The sequence below is a fragment of the Fusarium solani genome, assembly GCF_023522795.1.
Source record: "Fusarium solani strain SB1 chromosome Unknown bctg00000005, whole genome shotgun sequence".
Taxonomy (NCBI): Eukaryota; Fungi; Ascomycota; class Sordariomycetes; order Hypocreales; family Nectriaceae; genus Fusarium; species Fusarium solani.
In genome coordinates this window covers 2,387,102-2,405,035 of record NW_027072153.1, presented here as the reverse complement: position 1 = coordinate 2,405,035, position 17,934 = coordinate 2,387,102, and the positions used below count along the sequence as shown (strand labels likewise).

At 52.4% G+C, this 17,934-nt stretch overlaps 5 protein-coding genes across 5 annotated transcripts; 4 read left to right on the top strand and 1 right to left on the bottom strand.

Annotated features, from left to right (window-relative positions):
* Positions 1-514: 514 nt before the first annotated feature.
* MRS44_009205 (uncharacterized protein) lies at positions 515-1,518 on the bottom strand (the record flags this gene model as incomplete). Its single annotated transcript, XM_046269823.2, has 2 exons — positions 515-848; positions 902-1,518. The coding sequence occupies 2 exons, from the start codon at positions 1,516-1,518 to the stop codon at positions 515-517; spliced, it is 951 nt and encodes a 316-aa protein (XP_046132672.2).
* A 1,669-nt stretch (positions 1,519-3,187) lies between these two features.
* Positions 3,188-5,280, top strand: MRS44_009204 (uncharacterized protein; the record flags this gene model as incomplete). The annotated part of the gene is made up of 5 exons (XM_065621206.1): positions 3,188-3,252; positions 3,305-3,485; positions 3,535-4,111; positions 4,161-4,584; positions 4,827-5,280. 5 exons carry the CDS (start codon positions 3,188-3,190, stop codon positions 5,278-5,280), a joined length of 1,701 nt encoding a protein of 566 aa, XP_065477278.1.
* Positions 5,281-5,655: 375 nt separating this feature from the next.
* MRS44_009203 (uncharacterized protein) lies at positions 5,656-8,217 on the top strand (the record flags this gene model as incomplete). The annotated part of the gene is made up of 4 exons (XM_046276432.2): positions 5,656-6,179; positions 6,235-6,861; positions 6,916-7,429; positions 7,498-8,217. The coding sequence occupies 4 exons, from the start codon at positions 5,656-5,658 to the stop codon at positions 8,215-8,217; spliced, it is 2,385 nt and encodes a 794-aa protein (XP_046132670.1).
* A 4,779-nt stretch (positions 8,218-12,996) lies between these two features.
* On the top strand, positions 12,997-15,078 carry MRS44_009202 (uncharacterized protein; the record flags this gene model as incomplete). The annotated part of the gene is made up of 2 exons (XM_046269819.2): positions 12,997-14,640; positions 14,692-15,078. The coding sequence occupies 2 exons, from the start codon at positions 12,997-12,999 to the stop codon at positions 15,076-15,078; spliced, it is 2,031 nt and encodes a 676-aa protein (XP_046132669.2).
* A 455-nt stretch (positions 15,079-15,533) lies between these two features.
* MRS44_009201 (uncharacterized protein) lies at positions 15,534-16,623 on the top strand (the record flags this gene model as incomplete). The annotated part of the gene is made up of 2 exons (XM_065621205.1): positions 15,534-15,921; positions 15,977-16,623. The coding sequence occupies 2 exons, from the start codon at positions 15,534-15,536 to the stop codon at positions 16,621-16,623; spliced, it is 1,035 nt and encodes a 344-aa protein (XP_065477277.1).
* Positions 16,624-17,934: the final 1,311 nt, after the last annotated feature.

The window sequence follows — 17,934 nt, the reverse complement described above, 5'->3', positions numbered from 1 at the left end:
GATGCATCAGCTGGGAAAAGATTTGATGGTTGAGGAGGAATGGTGCATCTGTTGATATGTCGGAAGTTGATGACTATTGATATCACTTGTTTTTTGTAGTTATGTTGTTCGATGAGAACCTAGATATCCCCCGCTCCAGCATGGAAGGCTGGTTGCGAATACACTGCTTCATGATAAGACACATTAAATGTCATAAGGATCCAAAGCCGCGAGATTTGTAAGAATTCGAATCAGAGTTCTGTAGTTCTTTGTTTGTATCGTGCCAATGGTAGCTGTTTCTGGTCATGAACATTTCGATACAAGGAGCCTCGGTGCATGTACTCCCTACATCCTACGTGACAGGAGCTACAAGGGCTATCTCCAGCGAGTAACGATTGTAGTGTATGTAGGATTTAGTCAAGTTCCATAATACGCAAGCTTTTTATGCTAACAAATAACAGAAAATATCTAACGAAAGCAACAGCTAAATACACCAGGAACTCCGTTCAAAACCATAGTCCACCGAGGTCAATTCCTACATCACCATCTTCAACACCACGGCCATCACCAACGCCATAAATCCAACGTGTGGCAAGCTCACTGCTGACGGCGCCGCGCTATCCTCTCCCGTCGTGTTCAGACCCAGGTACTCGGCACCAATATCCGTCAGGCCGCCGTCGTTTGTGAGGAGGGCGGCGTTGGGGCCGACGTTGGAGATGCCAGAGCGGAAGGCGCCAAAGTAAGTATAACGGCCGATGAAGTCGGACTCGTCGAACCATTTGAGCGTTTGCCTGAAGAAGGCGTCGGTCGGACCGGGATCTTGATGGGCGTAGGCGTACTCGGTGACCCAGATCTCAGCATTGGGCCATCTACAGACATACTGTTAGTTGGATCCAGTACAGGGGAGAGTGGTGGATCTTACTCGGCGAGGCGCTCCCCGATGTGAGAGGCGAGACCTTCAAAATTGTCGTACCAATGGACGGGAAGATAGTCCCATGTGCAGTTTCCCTTGATGCCTGCCTTGTTCTTAATCTGAGTGCAGTTCCCGAGGAACTGTTTCAGCCAGGGCATCGAGCTCCAACCTCCAGTGCACGCAGGCAGACCGAGCTTGATTCCCATCTGACCAAGGGGTTCAAAATTGGCAACCCAGGCCTCAGCGGCGGTCTTGGGGTCGAGATTGCTCCCACCAACGTCGCTGGTAGCATCGGGCTCGTTGAAGCCGAGGACGTGCGTAATGTTGGTACCGCTCTTGATGCGGGCCTGGACGCTGTCGAGGAAACTTGTGTCGCTGCTGTCGGATCCAACTCCCCACATCATCGGCACGAACTCGAACTGCTCCTGGGGGATATCGGCGTAAACGGGTGACGGGTAGTCGGCGTAGTTGTAGTACCATGTGATATCACTTCCATTTTGGATCCAGATCTTGTCGTCCTTGGGGTCATTCCTGTCGGCGGTATAGACGAGACCTCGCTTTCCGTTGGGTGTGGCAGATGCCAATCCTGCCAGGGGTATCGCTAGAAGAGCCCTTTTTGAGGTCATAATGAATGACTGTGAGAATGAGTGAGAGCACAAAATCCGGGTATGAGTAGCCACTGTTTTGAAGGGCGATACGAGAGTTGAAGGTTGAGGCAGACAGCGAGAATTAGAAAGAGTCCAACCAGGGGCTTGCTGTTCTCTTAAGATCGATGCTTTTTTGGTCCAGATTGGCCCATTCGACTACTTCTAGTTGCTTTGGGGGTAGTTATCTTCGGTTTTCTCGTCGCGTTCCAAAGTTGCCGTCTTTGGGATACAGCAGATGTCGGCGGGGCCGTGATTAGTGGCGCCGGAAAAGGGTGTAAGTGAAGTGAGTAGCAATACCACAATGCCACTTTGTAGTAGGAAAATAGTGAGGGAATAGAAATGAAATAGATGAATGGCTTACGAGAACGAACGACAAGGTCAAAGAGAGAGGAAGAATGACAAGATGGAGGGCGATAGCCTCAATAAATCAACTGATGGCTCAAAACCCAAAACTTCTTGGGTCTGCCCATTTAGATCTGACAGACCAAAGAGTTTCACCGGCTCGTGGCAACTATCCGAGAAGGGAACAGACTTGAAAGTCCCTGTCTCACCGGTTGGTCTGATTGATCCGGATGAAGGCATTGTTCGTGGAGCTAAGACAGAGGCGTCGTCGACTTAGATCTACCAGCGGCGTCGGCTGCGCTAGGAACGTCAGAGAAAGCCTATGCCTTCGACAGACGGATTTCAGTGGATGATCCCTGGGATCCAGGGCAAAGTGATACACTACGGCAGGTCCTTGGACTGGATCTCAGCCATGATGGATCCATGCGTGCCACGCAGGAACCCGCAAGGCCTGAGCTGGTAGCAAAATTGGGCTCCGGCTCTTGTCGCAGGCTTTGGGAAGTTCATAAAACCCTTTGCCGTCCTTTGACACGCTTGATGCCATTGCCATTGTGCATGCGAACTGCACTGCCTCTACTCATTGTCATGAGCAAGACCCGGTTTCCGAAAAAGAGGCAACAAGAGGAGGATTGATGGAGGGGCGGGGCCTTGGCCAGATGGACTGTTTTGGCCACGAAAAGACGCTGTCGACGGATACCTTGCCGTTTAGGTTTGGGTAAAATTCCAGTCCCTGAAATTCGGATAAGGGCAATCGCCCTCCTTGTCATGAGAAGCCAACATCCCTCTGTAGCGAGACCGGCTCGGCGGCGAAGCTGACGACAAGGACCGGTGCTAAGCTTCAAGGCGGAAAGTCATTGATCAGAGCTAGAAGGCGCATAATGGTGACTGGATCGTGGTGTCGCAGCTTGATTGTGTCAACGGGCAGCCAGCGTTTTGGAATGGAGGACCTGATAGTCGGAGGCTTGCTCGCCGAGATGCCGAGGCTCGTCAAAGTCGATTATGTCAGCAACCATCCCCCGCAAAAGCTGACCCCGGAGTTTCGGCGTGCGGAGTCCGCATCCCGAGGAACCACGACCAACTTTTGCCTCGGCTGGCCCCACAAGAGGTCGCGTCGAGTGCCGCGACAGCTTGCCGTTTGATGGGTGAATAGCGGTTAGAAACTCTCAGACCCCTCCCATGATGAACTTGGCCTCGGCATCTTTTTCTCATACTTGAACAAGAACAAGAACAAGAACAAGAAGGGCCCCTGAGCAGTCGCTGTTTCCTAATCTTCAATCATCCTTATCACTTTCATCCCGTATCCAAAATGGCTGTTGAACGAATTGGCTCCATCATAAAACACCTGGCCCCTGGGTCATCCATTAACAACATGTCGGTGTCCATCCTAACTTTTTAGCTTCAACTGACTGACCTTGCGATGCAGTCAATCCAAGAACCCCGATGATATCGTCATCACCCTCGCTATCCGAACGCCTCTCACCAAGGCCAAGAAGGGTGGCTTCAAGGATACAAGCCTGGAGTACATGGTCTACGCCCTCCTGAAGGAGGTCCGAGAGCTGTCCCATCTGGATCCTGCTCTGGTTGAGGATATCTCCCTCGGAAACGTAAGGCGCATTACATACTATCGTCAAGACTATCGCTGACAGATTGCAGGTTTCCGATGCCAAAGCTGCCTACAAGGTCCGCGCTTCCGCCCTCGCCGCCGGCTTCCCCAACACGACCGCCGCCTCCTCCGTGAACCGTTTCTGCTCCTCTGGCCTCAAGGCCACGGCCGATATTGCCCACGCCATCACCAATGGCTCCATCTCGATTGGTATCGCCATGGGCGCCGAGCAAATGACTGTTGGCGGCGACGCCCTCGACAAGCCTTTCGACGAGGCTGTCACATCACAGAGCCAGGAGGCTGTCGACTGCATGCAGCCCATGGGATGGACGAGCGAGAACGTCAGCAAGGACTTTGGCGTCACTCGCGAGGCCATGGATAAATATGCCGCCGAGAGCTTCCAGAAGGCTGAGGCAGCGCAGAAGGCAGGCTGGTTTGACGACGAGATTGTGCCCATCACAACAAAGGTCAAGGGACCCGATGGTGAGGTCAAGGAGGTTACTCTCACCAAGGATGAGGGTATCCGACCAGGCACCACTGCTGAGAGTCTCGGCAAGATTCGCTCGGCCTTCCCTCAATGGGGCGGATGCACTACTGGCGGCAACGCCAGTCAGATCACAGACGGAGGTATGTCTACTTCCAGCCTCAAATTGTCATGTTACTAACAGGTAAACAGCTGCTGCTCTACTACTGATGAAGCGATCTACTGCCGAGCAGCTTGGCCAGCCCATCATGGCCAAGTATGTCGGCTCTACTGTTGCCGGTCTGGCACCCCGCATCATGGGCATTGGACCCAGCATTGCCATTCCCAAGCTGCTATCACAACACGACATCTCTCTTGAGGACGTTGATGTCGTCGAGATCAACGAAGCTTTCGCTTCAATGGCCGTCTACTGCCAAGATAAGCTTGGTCTCACATCGGACAAGATGAACCCCCGCGGAGGTGCTATCGCGCTGGGTCACCCACTGGGCGCGACAGGCGCGAGACAGATCGTAACGGGTCTGGCCGAGTTGAGGCGTCAGAAGAAGAAGATCCTCCTGACGAGCATGTGTATTGGTACTGGACAGGGCATGGCGGGCTTGTTCGTTAACGAGCAGGTGTAAGGGAAAAGGAGCATGTTTTATTCTGTGACACTATCAATACTTAGCCACCTATTTTGGACCTCATGAATGCATATATCAATCAAGCTGGATAAAGCCACGAGTCAGGTTTGATCTCATCTCGGTGAGCGAGATTACCGAATCTAGATGATGGAGATGTCCCTGTTTGATATAGCGGGAGCGAAACAGAAGCCGTTAGGTCACACCGCAACTCTCGCCTGTCACTGCACAATTGTCCAAGACTGTCGCAGTTGAAGAGACGACGTCCAAATCGACGCCATTGGGCTGCTCACCTCGTGTTGAAAGCGTTGATCCTCCACGGCCGATGTCGGGTCCACGGCACCACCTCCAACCTCCACCGTCTACAAGCAGCAGGGATCGCTGAACAACACGGGCCCAGCCATTCGCCCACATTCGCTGGAACGCCTGTGCTGGAGGAGACACCGCTGGGTGGATCGGGGGGTCACCTGGGGACGGCGGCGCGCCCTGATGTCACCGAGATGCATGTGCTGCAGCGGGTGGGTAAGTTTTCCTTCAAGGGTCTCCAACGGTTGGACATGATTGGTCGGTTGGGCGAGACGGGTTGGGATCTGAGATGGTCAAACTGCCTGATGATTACGCCAGAAGGCAAAGGCAAAGAAAAAAGAACCCTTGGTTTGGAATGGGGTCCTTGGGCAGGTACCTCCTCATCTTAGCGAGCCTGAAATTTTGTTTTTCTTTTCTTTCTTACTTCTTGTCGCTGGCTTCCTCTTTGCTTTGCTCTGCTCTGCTCCCCCGTGACTCGTGCGTGATTGTTGACTTCCAACCGTCCCGTTTTGCTGACTCGGCTCGATGCGTTTCTCGTCATCGTCGGCTGCGTTCTTCCCGTTGTCGTCGTCAAAGTCAAAAGTCGGCCCGTGTTTGTCGACGACTGCCGGCTGAAGCATTGGATCGCAAACAGCTTCAATATCCATCCAGTCCAATTCCCCTGCAGTATTGTGATAACAATTCAGCATAGACGCGTCTGATATTGCCCATACTCCACCCAGCATCTTCTAAAAAACATCATCACCCACTCGACATTCGCAATCATGGTGAGACCCTCCCACAGTCGCACCAACTCGCACACCGATCATCGTCCTGCCCAGCCGAGCGCCCTCCGCCAGGCTCTCAGCGCCCAGAACAGATCTGACAGCGACAATGGCAGCGGCGGCTCTGCCCCCATGGCTTCGCCTTCCACCTCGCCTGGTCCAACCTCTGGAGCCGCCATCAGCGAGATCTTTGCGAACGAGTCGACCCCTCTGATGCAGGGCAACAACACCACATCTACGAACCATCGTCGATCGAGCATCCACCCGGCGCATCCAGGCGTCTGCAGCCATGGCACCTTTAGCCCGCGGCCGTCGAGTCCTGCCATGACTGTGCAAAGCACCGACGAGGATGGGAGCGATACTGGGGTTTCGGGAACGCACATTCCAGTGCTGGACAGTGCAATCACGACGATCGTGGGACATGACGATTGGAAGCGGTGGTTGAAGAAGAGGATGCGCACCAAGAAGATGGGCCACAGCAGTGTGCTTGCTGAGCAGGCTGGATTCGAGGATACGGCTTTTATGTCAGTGCCTACACATACTGGGTGCTTTGTAGCAGCCTGCTAACTTGTTTGCTAGGTATCTCGCATACTACGTCCCCTGCTTGAACTGGATGCGCCAGTACAAGCTCTCATACCTCCGTGGTGACCTGGTGGCCGCCGTCACCATGGCCTCCTTCTACCTCCCCATGGCCCTCTCCCTCGCCGCGAACCTCGCCCACGTCCCTCCGATCCACGGTCTCTACGCCTTCGTCTTCAATCCCTTCATCTACGCTCTGCTGGGATCTTGCCCACAGATGGTCGTCGGCCCCGAAGCTGCTGGCTCGCTTCTTGTCGGAACAGTGGTGAAACAGAATGTTAGTTCGGGAGACGACGAGGAGGATGACCTCCTGCATGCGCAGATCTGCGGCATTGTTGCTGGTATGGCGGGCGCAATGGTTCTCATTGCCGGCCTCGCAAGACTTGGGTTTTTGGATAGCGTGCTCAGCAAGCCGTTCCTGCGCGGCTTCATCAGTGCCATCGGCTTCGTCATTGCTGTCGACCAGCTGATTCCCGAACTTGGACTCGCTAAGCTGGCCGACAAGGCGGGTGTGAGCCACGGTAGCCCGGTCGAGAAGATCCAGTTCATGGTTCGCAACATTCACGAGGCTCATGGGTTGACCTTTGCCATTGCTGGAATCAGCTTTCTCTTCATCATGATCTGTCGGTAAGTTGCGGCTTGGTGGCTCTGAGACTTGACGTGCCTCTAACCAGGTTTTAGTGAAACAAAGAATCGCCTCCAGCCCAGGTTTCCCGGAGTCGCCTACGTCCCCGACCGCTTCTTCGTCGTTGTCGTGTCTGCCATTCTGTGCTGGAAGCTCGACTGGGAGAACAAGGGTGTTGAGATTCTCGGAACTGTCAAGGCCGCCAACGGTAACCTCCTCGCCTTCCAATGGCCCTTCAAGCTGGAGCACATGCCTCACATTCGAAGTGCCATGTCGACATCCTTCCTGATTGCTCTCTTGGGCTTCTTCGAATCTTCTGTTGCGGCCAAGAGTCTGGGTTCCAGTGAGACTATCCAAGGCATTCAGCTCAGCGCTAACCGAGAGCTTATTGCGCTTGGCATCGCGAACATGGTCGGTGGCTGCTTCATGAGCTTGCCGGCGTTCGGTGGATATGGACGAAGCAAGGTCAACAAGAGCACTGGTGGTAAGAGTCCTGCCAGCTCCATGTTCTTGAGTATCATTTCGCTGTTTTCCATCTTCTTCCTCCTACCTTACTTTTACTACCTGCCGGTAAGTCCCCTACTGACGTAGCCAATGCTACGATCCATTGCTACCTAAACAATGCTGACATCTTCCAGAAACCTGTGCTGTCAGCAATGATCTCCGTGGTGGCTTGGTCGCTCATAGAAGAGGCGCCCCATGACATCACCTTCTTCCTGAAGATTCGTGGCTGGACCGAGCTGGGCCTCATGGCAATTATCTTCTTGGCGACCATGTTTTACTCACTGACTCTGGGTATGGCGTTTGGCGTGGGACTGTCGATCCTGATGGTGATCAAGCATAGCACTCGACCGCGCATTCAGATTCTGGGTCGCATCCCTGGCACGAACCGGTTCGAGAATGCTGAGGGAGAACGAAGCAGCCTGGAATTTGTCGAGGGTTGTCTGATTGTCAAGATTCCCGAGCCTCTGACCTTTGCCAACACTGGCGAGCTCAAGTCTCGTCTTCGTAGACTGGAGCTTTACGGCACGTCAAAGGCGCACCCCGCCCTTCCTCGTCTTCGCAGCCTTGACATGAACCGCAATGTCATCTTTGACATCCATGGTGTCACGTCAATGGACGGTTCAGGCACCCAGGTTCTCACCGAGATCGTGCGCAACTACCACGATCGAAAGGTGCGCGTCTTCTTCTCGAGATGCCCTCAGCGCCGAGACCACCCAGTCTGGCATCTGATGCTGAACAGCGGCATCGTGGAGCTGGCGGGCGGCGAGGGACACTTTGTCAACGATGTCGAAGAGGCTCTGAGATTGACAGAGTACGAAGAGAGCGTGACTGGAGAGTCAAGTCGACGCAGTTAGACGACTTGGATCCGATTTTCATGAAAGCAAAGACTCTTTAGATAAAAGGAAACGGTTTGGTCTTTCTTGATACATGCATACATGGCCCTGGAGCGTTGAGGATGTTGAAGAGCGGAGGAGATACCAAAATCTGACGGCGTAGCGATGAAGTTGAGGGCTGACAAAGGATAGCATTGGGTAATCGGCGCTATATAAACAATAGGATGCATTCTTTTGCTGGATTTTGAACACGGCTTTTACGGAGCTAGTCTTACGTCTTGTGATGATGACCCAAAGGTGAAGCTGTGAGGACCGACAGTTGAGAGAACCACGAGCCAGCAAATCCTCGAGCTGTATTATGTGCTGAATTCGATAGCGCTCTGAACGACGAGCAGCGTGATGGACAAACTTGGCCGTCTTTTAATAAGACCAGCTACAATAGTTCTACCAGGTTGCTCAGAGGCCCCCTCCCCTGCGCGCTTCTTTGAGCACTTTGACAGAGTAAGCAAGCCCAAACGAGAAACATATTAGTGGTAGGAGGGATAAGCACCTCACGTACTAACCATCCACTAGTCAGTCAATATATAGCAAGCATGCTATGCTTTTCAGGGTTAAAGTTAAGGAGTCTTCTTGACCGATTCTTCATCTAGTCTTAGTGAGCATGACGGTCATTCACGATGGGTCTGAAGGACCTGCACACCCAAGTACCTGATCTGATCAGGCGAAATGACGGGACTCGAATAGGCACTGCGTTCATATCACGAATCTCCCCCTTCCCTTAACGAAGGTAGACTGATAGCTCACCCCAAGTTTCCATCTCACGGCCAGTGACCCAGGCCGTAGTAGGTTAAACACAAAGTTCTATTTACTGTAGCACATAGTAAACCCAGGGAAACCATCCCCGGTGAACTGGGGGAAGTATCATTCTGAAATAGGACAATCTTTAGATGGGGGTCGGGAGCACGCCAGTGGTTAAAATTGCAGTGCAGAAGTAAGCAGAATAAGCGGTCAGAATCAAGTCCCGACTGATTCGCCTGGCTTTGCACAATATTTGGCTAGAAGCTACCTCTAACGCTGAGGTCCGAGATAGCCTGAACCTTTCGGGCTTAAGAGATCCTGAGTGAATTCCAGGAGATGGGGTATCAAGACGGTAGCTTGGGCCTCCTTGATTCACTATCCTCCCTCAGTGCCTGACCGTCAAGTTCATGGCCATGTCGAGATTAAGACTAGGCTTTCAACGATACATATAACTTTCTTAACTCGGACAAGTACCCCTCAGAATTCGTCAGGTCGTATATACCAGTGATTCCCAGAGTCAAGTGTTCCCGCTGCCTTTCCACGACGGCATACGAGCCGTCCTGGCAGGGGTCTCCTCTCATCCAATCAGAGCCACGCCCGGTTAGCTCAATCGGTAGAGCGTGAGACTCTTAGAATGCCTCAGTAACAAAGTTGCTCTGGTGTGAGTACGCGATCTCAAGGTTGCGGGTTCGACCCCCGCATCGGGCTGTTCCTATATAAACGATTGATTACGAGCATTGCATGGCTTCTTTTTTTGCCCTTTTCTTCTTTTTGAGCTCAAGTTGGAAGAGCCATGCGTCCATCAAGACTTTACTTTGCAAGTGTGATGCCTGTTGTTTACGTCTCGTCGGTCGACCTGAACACTTCTGAACAGTGAGAACATCTCACTTGGGTAAAATATTTAGTCGAATAACTGCATTTTTGCGATAACTATACTCTGGCAGTAGGCTCTTCACCTGACAAGGAACTGGCTCTGCAAATACACATAGAGGCCCCTCAGAATGCGAGTACCCCCATGCGTTTGACTTTGGATACCCTAGCTTAGCTCAGTATCAACATATCGATGTCACTCTCGCCATCCACAAGATACATTGCGTATATTTAGCTTCTGACCAGGGGTAAGCAAGTGATGCGTCTTCATTAAATAGTGGCCCGGCCAAGTCTTGGGGACATGCGCTTTTACGATATCTGTAATGGGCTGATATTGGCAGTGGCTTCTAAGATCAAGTCCCGACCGAGTACCGGATGGAGCCAGTTTCTATCCAGGAAATCAGGGGCCAAGACTTGCCTTCAGAGATGAGCTGGCTTGATGTTGATTGCCTCTTGATCCATGATCCCATCACAACGTTACATCAAGTGCCAAGCCCGACAGCTGGGTTCCTGGTCCTCGGGACAGGTCCATATAAGGTCAAGCTTCACGACAATGACATTAGTGAAACCACCAGAAGCATCGCATCATAGTATGGTTTGGCACGTACTAAACACGTCAGTTAGAATTGGCCTTGCTCGTAAATCTGGTCAAGAGAGAGTCCAAACAAAGTTGAGGCTAAGCACATCGATATGCCTGAGCACCCGATCTCAGAGGACCAACACTCCCGCGCACAGAGACAAGGAGTGAAGAGATCCCGGCTGTGGCGCTCGGATGTCACCCCCGGCATGTTTCCACGACACGACACTTCTTACCGAATAAGGAATGGCATATAGAACTTCATACGTCTGAGAGAGGCACTCGCAACAAAGTACCCTCGTGGGGTAAGGCTGAGCTCGCCTTTGAGGAAGCAATTTTGCACCCCTGGGAAATCTCGTGGTTCGTCGCCATCCGTCGTGAGTATTGCGTGCTGCTGCCTCATCCGTCATGTGGTGTCAACGGTTCCCCAAGCGAAGGATAACTGTGGCACCCCCCGAGGTGATCCATCAGAATGATCGTGAACTGCTCCTTTCGGGGAGTTGATCGCCTCATTACCCCATCAATAGTGTCTAGCCAAGACCGTCGGCTCGTCGGAGCAGGAAATGACAATTCACCAACTCCCCGTTTCCTCGTCCCACGTTGATTGTTCAGAAATCGTTGCATCGCTTGCCTTTGGACATGGCGCCGATCAAGTCCCCGATGACTTTTTTCGCCCGCCGACAGCCCGGAGGCGCCGACGCCGGACTCCCCGCGGCAAGTCGCTGAAAACGGGGATTCTTGGCGGGAGATGTTGCAATCCCTCATCCAACCTGCGAGTGTCGCCAAGACTGAAATGGTGATGCCTGGAGGGTGATCGCTTGGCGAAAGAGCTTCTGGGCAGAACAAGAGGGCCCGCTTTGACTTTCAAGTTCCTGCGTCAGACCAAAAGGTTAAGCTTGTTTAAAGTCGGAGATTAAAGAATTCGTACAAAAGTATTCGAGTCAGTAGTTAATCATTCAGTCTCGAAAAGATCCAGAAAGAGTGGGTGAGAAGTCAAAGATATCCACCTCATCAAGTAAAACCAACGTAAACCACACACCGTGGAATATTGTGCCTGAATTGTGCAAGCAGTCAATGACGTCTGTCCAGGTCATTATGAGCTGTTACCAAAAACAGGGCCCATGACAGTCGCATCTTACGTACAGAAAGCCAGTTGTTTGGCTACTCTTCCAATTTACCTGACCTCTTCTCTGTAAGGGTAGACTTGTTGACCCCCATCTCAAAGCAAAAGTGTCTCACGGCCATGCCGCACGACCAACATGTGATATCTGCTGCATCAGAGGCGCATTGCGTGATTGATTCAATATTCCCATTCGTCTCTTGGCGAGGAGGATCAGCTTCTTCAGCCGCAATGCCAACTGGGTTATCCATGGGGAAGACACCCAAAAAGAGCTGCCTCCTGGGGGAAAATGCAATCCTCGAGGTTTTTGGAGACCCGGAGGTGCAGCTTTGGGGAACCCGTCGTCTGTCGTCGTCTTACCCACACCCTCGAGGAACATCAGGATCCCTGTTTATGGCGCAATGCCCTTGTTGTTAGCTGGTTGGCCCCCTTCTTCTCGAGTCGCGCGCGCCGCTGCCGCCCGATGTTCCGCTATGATTCTGCCTAGTTTTTGTGCCTTTCACCTTTTGCCCCCTGGCGGAATGTCGCTCGCCGGCGGCCCAGTTGGAGAAGGGGAATGGGGAAATAGGATAGGCTGTGTTTATCGCCGTTATGCTTAATTCGACCGTGTGACATCCGTGTGGCCGCTCCGCCAGACCTCCTCCTCCGGCCCCGTTCACCAGAGCCTCATCCGAGGAGAGAACTTCACCGTCCCTGTCGCGGCTCGTCGAGCGGCTCTCGGTGATGCCCTCCATCGTCGAGGCAAAGGTCAGCAACGTACAAAAATCCTGCGGAGACAAACCTCCACCCCCGGTATGAAGCGCCAAGATGCTGGGCAAGCTTGGCAGCGGAGCCCTCTACCCCCGTTTGTGTCCGCCCGTTCGCAGAGGGTGCGGTTTCTTTAGTCGTACGAAACGACTCTGGGAGGAGCGACTCGCCAAGAGCTGTGATGGGGGTCATCCCGGCATGTCGCCGAGTCGATCTTTTGGCAGGCAAGCCAATCCTTTGTCCAGCTTTGATGCGAGGAGTTTGCCATGTTTACTGGGCCGTTGTTGCAACGGGACCTGTCGCGATGCCCCGATCCTTGGATGAGGATGTGTTGGGCTGCTCTCTTGGCCCACGTTATGTTACACCCGTCCCGTCTTGTCTGGAATAAAAAGACGACTCTGTCCACGTATGGATCCAAGCATCGACAGTGTGTCCCAGCCTCTCGGGTCCTCGCTTCTCCTCAGACTCTTCTTCTCCTTTGGTTGGACCCTGAGCGTATGCAGGAAGAGCCCTTGAACGAACCCTAATTGCTCAACCAAGTTGTACCTCACCTGTACGCTGAAGCTTCCTGTATGTGTCCCTGAAACCTTCTTCTGCCTCAGTGACATGTGAGCTCGAGCTTACACTCCTCGAGGTTCCCTTCGGAAGATTAGAAACCCCCCTTCTTCAACTGCTGCATATTCCAACAATGGCAGTCCCCCCGATCCTCAAAAAGGTCGGCAAGTGGCTGTCGCCTCCCCCCTCGACCTCTGAGGACGGACGTGATCAATGGAACTCGCGGGCCTCTTTCCTGCTGGCGGCCATGGGTGGCTGCGCCGGCATGGGAAACCTTATTCGGTATCCCTCCCAGGTTTACAACAACAACGGCCTCCAGTGGTTCATCCCCTACCTCCTCTGTGTCTTCCTCATCGCCATCCCGACCCTGATCCTCGAGGTCAGCATCGGCCAGGCCTACCATGGAGGTTCTGTTGTTGCTTTCAACAATGTCAACCGTCGTCTTAAGGGGTTGGGTTTCAGTCTGTTGTACATTGGCTTCATCGTCGGCCCGTACTTTGTCGTCAACCTTTCGTGGATCATGATCTACTTCCGCAACTCGTTTAAGAATCCCCTGCCGTGGGAAGGACGAGCTGAAGAGTACTACTACCAGGACGTTGTCCAGAACGTCGACGCCATTCCCGGAAACAAGACCTTCAACTCGGTACAGGACTACGTCAAGTATCCTGGTATTGCTCTGATCGGCGAGACTGTGGGATGGACTGCCTTTACTTGGTTCCTGGTTTGGATCTCAATCTTCCGCGGTATTGGCCAGACAGGCCGTGTCGTCTACTTCACCATGGGACTACCTGTTATCATGACCATCATCCTTGTTGGTCGCTCCGTCTCCCTCCCCAACGCTGGTCGCGGCATCAAGCTGTACTTTGGCGAATGGAATGGTGAGAAGCTCGGAAGTGGTGATATCTGGCAAACAGCCGCAGGCCAAGTCTTTTTCTCGACAGGTGTTGGTTTCGGCTACTTCAGTTCTTATGCGTCTTACAACCAGAAACACTCCAACGCCGTCATGGACTCGTGCCTGATTGTCGCCAGCAACGTCCTATTTGAAGGATTCGCCGCCTTTGCTGCTTTTGGTGTTGTCGGCTACCTCAACATGATGCCTGTCCCCGGCGAGAGAATTGGCTCCTTTACCATCGGCTTCTTGACCTTGCCAACCGCCATCACCACGCTTCCAGGTCAGAACTTCTGGGCCTTTGCGCTCTTCTTCACCCTTATGGTTCTCGGATACAGCTCGGCCTTTGCTATGCTTGACGCAGTCGTCACTCTCGTCATGGACACCAACATCAAGATGCGTCGCGAGTGGGTTGTCACAGGTCTCGTCATCCTCTCATTCCTCGTCTCACTCCCCTACTGCACCGAGTTTGGCTACGCCCTCTTGACTGGTGTAGACCGTTGGATCAACGATGTGGCCCTGGTATTCGTCGTCTTTGGCGAGTGTGCCTTCTCAACCACTTTCTACCGATGGAGGGACGTTGCCGGCCAGGTCGGAACTCCTGCCTTTTTCATCTGGAACTTTGGATACTATGGTGGTATGGTGCTTGGTGTTGCTGTTGCCCACGCTGTCCGCCCTGAAGCCGGTGCCGGTGTCGGCTTTGGTCTCTTTATTGCTGGCTCGGTCATTTCTGCCATCATCGGCAAGACACCTGACTCTGTGCCTCCAGCTCTTGAGTTTACTGAAGAGAAGGGATTCATTCGCAGGACCATTGGCAGGAGCGCTGCTCTGAACCGCGCCTTTGGTAACGTATATCTCACTCGATTTTGGTACCTCGCTTTCTACTCGGTAAGTCATATACTTGCATTACTTCTCAGAATCCATGCTAACTGAAAACAGGGCCAGCAGCTTCGAAGAGATCTCAATGTCATTGTGGGAACCGGAAAGAACTGGAAGATCCCCTCATTCTGGCCCATCCTCCTCCGCTTCATCTCAGCCCCCGTTCTCGCCATCATCTACGGCTTCGCCTACCCAGCGTTCCACGATCTCCGCGATGACCCCCTTCACATCCTCGGCTTCGCTATCGCCCATATCTGTCTGCTCCTGATCGGCCTCGGCGTGCTCGTACCTCGATGGTTCGACTGCATGATCCCTCCCAAGCGTCGCGACGAGGGAAAGATCCCATATGCCCCCAACGTGTTGCTGGGAAGCACCGATGCTCAGCAGAGTGATTCCATGGAGGCGGGCGAGGGCGTTGAGGGCTCCAGCGAGGAGAAGCGCAGTTAGAGAGGATATTTTGTTCTTTGAGACATGACAAGCATTATACTTTCAGGTAATATTTGTATCTTGTATACCACGGTTGGAGGCGAAGAGGAGATTGCTCATTCATACCCCCATGTCCCTTGTGTTGGGGACTTTGCAATTTGATCTTGCTCGTCACTCAAAGAGTTGAGTGATGAGGGAGCCATGAATAAAGGCCCGCGAATGACAATTGTCACGCTGAACAGGGCTTATGACTGATCTTTTCTCTGTGTGAATGCCGGTGCCTGTTTGTGAGTTGGATATCGTAACGCGAGTTCAGGCTGTGCCTATTTTACCGCTATTTAGGCAAATGATAAGCATCGGGGATCTATCACGCCGTCTCAATTATTCAAAATTCGTCACCTTCTTCTTGACCATGAAGTTTTATAGCAAAGTAGACTTCTTCCACTGAAACAACTCATCCTGGTATTTCCCTCACAATGCTCACCAAATCCACTCACGTCTACGCCCACCACGGCCTCCCTCTCGAATGCGACGTCTACACCCAAGACGCCGCCTCTGACACGCACGTCTTTCTCTACTTTCACCCAGGAGGACTTACAGATTGGGGTCGCGAGTTTATCGCCCCGTGGTTCGTACAGGTGAGTTCCATTTACTCGTCTCCAAAAAGTGGCACCATGTCTAAGATTGTGCACAAGGCTTGTCTCCAGCGGAAATGGACCTTGATCAGCGCCAGTTACCGGCTCATGCCTCAAGTGGGAACGCAAGGTCTTGTCGATGATGTTTCGGCGGCATATCAGTTTGCAAGGTCATGGGCCATCAAGGATGGAAAAGAGCGGCCAGTCATATTGGGAGGTGCCAGTGCTGGTAAGTCGAAGATCACGATAGCTTCACTCAACCAGATGCTTATAAGCGTTCTTAGGCTTCTTTAACTCTACCTTGATTATAAACAATTGCTCGCCGCCGCCTATCGCTCTGCTGGGCATTTGCGGACTTCACACCTTTCGCCATCCTTTCTACAACTCATCAACGCTCCTCCTCCCAGAACCCATCGAGGATGCAGACGTGGCCGAGTTCATCAGCAGACCAATCGAAGTCGGCAAGCAGGAAGTAGGAAGTATCGCAAGCTTTGCACTGGACAAGCTGCTGCCTGGTGGATCAAAGAACCCCAACTACAAAGCACCCCAGGCACCAGTAATTCAAGATCCGCCCAAGCACCCCAGAGGCCACCTCTACGAGTACTACATCTACAAGAACGCCTGGCTCGACTTGGTTGGAGAGATCGATGCCGGGTATACCTGGGCAAAGGACGCAAGCAACAGACAACGAGTCGAGAACTGGCCACCTACCGTTCTCATACACGGAGACGCAGACCTGCATGTGCCTCTGAACTCTGCCGAGCAAATGAGAGAGTACCTCGGCGACGACAAAGTGAGGCTGTTTGTGGCAAATGGTCTGCACCATTTGTTCGAGACGTTTTATTTCCTTGAGGATGATGAGCCGGGCATGTCTGCTGTTAGAGATGCATTGAAATGTCTTGACGGCATAGTTGCAGCAGCATCAAAGTAAGGCGGAAGTGAAGAGGTTAGACATTCTTTCTCTTGTTAGAATAGACCTAATTGACTATGAGAGATAGAGATGACACTGCAATTATGAGATTGATAAGGATACAGAGCGCACATGTGTTGAAAGCAAGACTTACCAATTCTGACAAATGCCGTATTATCACAGAAACGGCCTCCTTTCCCTTTTCTTCTTCATCAATGCTATCCTTATCAACAACTCATTCTTGGCAAGAGCCAAGAAATCTTCTTGAGGCCAGCGACACGTCCAGATGATATGACTTGCGATAACCCAAACAAAAACTCATCCTCACACACACCAAGAAATAAGCGAACGAGGCCCATGACGTACGCACTTTACCAGCTGATATCAGGTGAGGCGATAGACCGTCATAAATGACAAGCAGTCCCCCGACAAACCTCGCGTTTTTTTTTCGCCTCGTTTGTCGTACATTGCCAAGTCACGATGCAAAGAAGCCCACATCCCGGTTCTGTTTACGATAGAGTAGGAGTAAAGCTCTTCTTGGCTGGGGGAGGACAGAGAGAATTGAGGGGAACACAACGTCTTGATCACCTGGACTCTCAATCCATGTCCCGGGGTAAGCGTAATCCAAGAAAAAAGGACTTGAGGATGAATGTGGAAATTATGGCCGATCCTAGCAAAGACGTGTCACTGTAGGGCGTTTGGAGTGAGGCCAACGGGTAAAAATGTCACCGATAGGATAACAACTTCTCTTTGTTCGAAACGTTCTAGATCATTCATTAATTCATCCTGTCTTTTGAAAAACCCCGAGCTCGCAGGAGACAATCGGAAAATCGCAAGGCGGCTTGCATGTCCATCCCAGAATCTTTCCAAGATATGGCTTCAAAAACCCGCCGATCACATCAAACCACCCCCTCTTTCACTCTTTTTTCTTGCTGCCGCGGCAAGCGAACAAACCCCCTGGTGAGTGGTGCGTACCTGCAGTTCATCGAGGTAGTATCCCGACTGCTCGGTCAAGAGTTGCACATTCTTCGCATTCGCCACGAGAGACAGACCGAAATTCCTCACCGACTTCACAACCTCTCGCCTCATTGTCCACATGGCTTGTGGGGAACGCCACCTTTTTCAATATTGAATGAGAAGAAAAAAGAGAAGTCTCAAAGATTACACGGGGCTGACCGGTTTCCAGACTGAACTCTGTTCTTCTCTGTAGCCTCACCGCCGAGGGAGAAATGCAATCCTGTCCTAGCGGCGTGGGAAAAAGAAAGCAAGAATGCTTCGGTTCCAACGACATTGGATAGCTCGGAAACTAGTCCTCTTTGCCCCCCCCTCCCC